This window comes from Bison bison, unplaced genomic scaffold (genome assembly GCF_000754665.1).
Source record: "Bison bison bison isolate TAMUID 2011002044 unplaced genomic scaffold, Bison_UMD1.0 scf7180017864468, whole genome shotgun sequence".
NCBI classification, from domain to species: domain Eukaryota; kingdom Metazoa; phylum Chordata; class Mammalia; order Artiodactyla; family Bovidae; genus Bison; species Bison bison.
In genome coordinates this window covers 579,078-579,585 of record NW_011495029.1, presented here as the reverse complement: position 1 = coordinate 579,585, position 508 = coordinate 579,078, and the positions used below count along the sequence as shown (strand labels likewise).

At 39.8% G+C, this 508-nt stretch overlaps 1 protein-coding gene across 1 annotated transcript in view; it reads left to right on the top strand.

The window, feature by feature from the left end:
• Positions 1–279: 279 nt before the first annotated feature.
• Positions 280–508, top strand: part of CACNG2 (calcium channel, voltage-dependent, gamma subunit 2) — a 123,112-nt gene continuing 122,883 nt past the window's right edge. The window contains exon 1 of the mRNA XM_010860545.1: positions 280–494. Within this exon, the coding sequence (XP_010858847.1) occupies positions 284–494 (211 nt within the window). The 5' untranslated portion in view covers positions 280–283. The remainder of the gene's footprint in view (positions 495–508) is intronic.

Sequence of the window (508 nt, the reverse complement as noted above, 5' to 3'; positions counted from 1 at the left end):
TTTTATTTTTTCCTTTTTTTTTTTTTTTTTTAATCACTGCAACTGGAACAGTTTCTGATCTCAAAAGGCAAGCCTCTCTTCCCGTGTGATCTTTATAATTTACACTCTTTTCCGTGAGCTTTTCTTACCTCCCTTTTTTTATATCTCTCCACATCCTCTGTTCACACATATATCCATTATATTAGTAGTGGAATTATTTTTATTTTTTGCTTTAGTACTCGCACCTTCACACACACTCTCCCGAGAACCCGAAGTCGGTTGGGTGTTTATATAATGAAGAATTATGGGGCTGTTTGATCGAGGTGTTCAAATGCTTTTAACCACGGTTGGTGCTTTCGCTGCCTTCAGTCTGATGACCATTGCTGTGGGAACCGACTATTGGCTCTACTCCAGAGGGGTTTGCAAGACCAAAAGTGTCAGTGAGAATGAAACCAGCAAAAAGAACGAGGAAGTTATGACCCATTCTGGATTATGGAGAACCTGCTGCCTAGAAGGTATTTGATTTCCC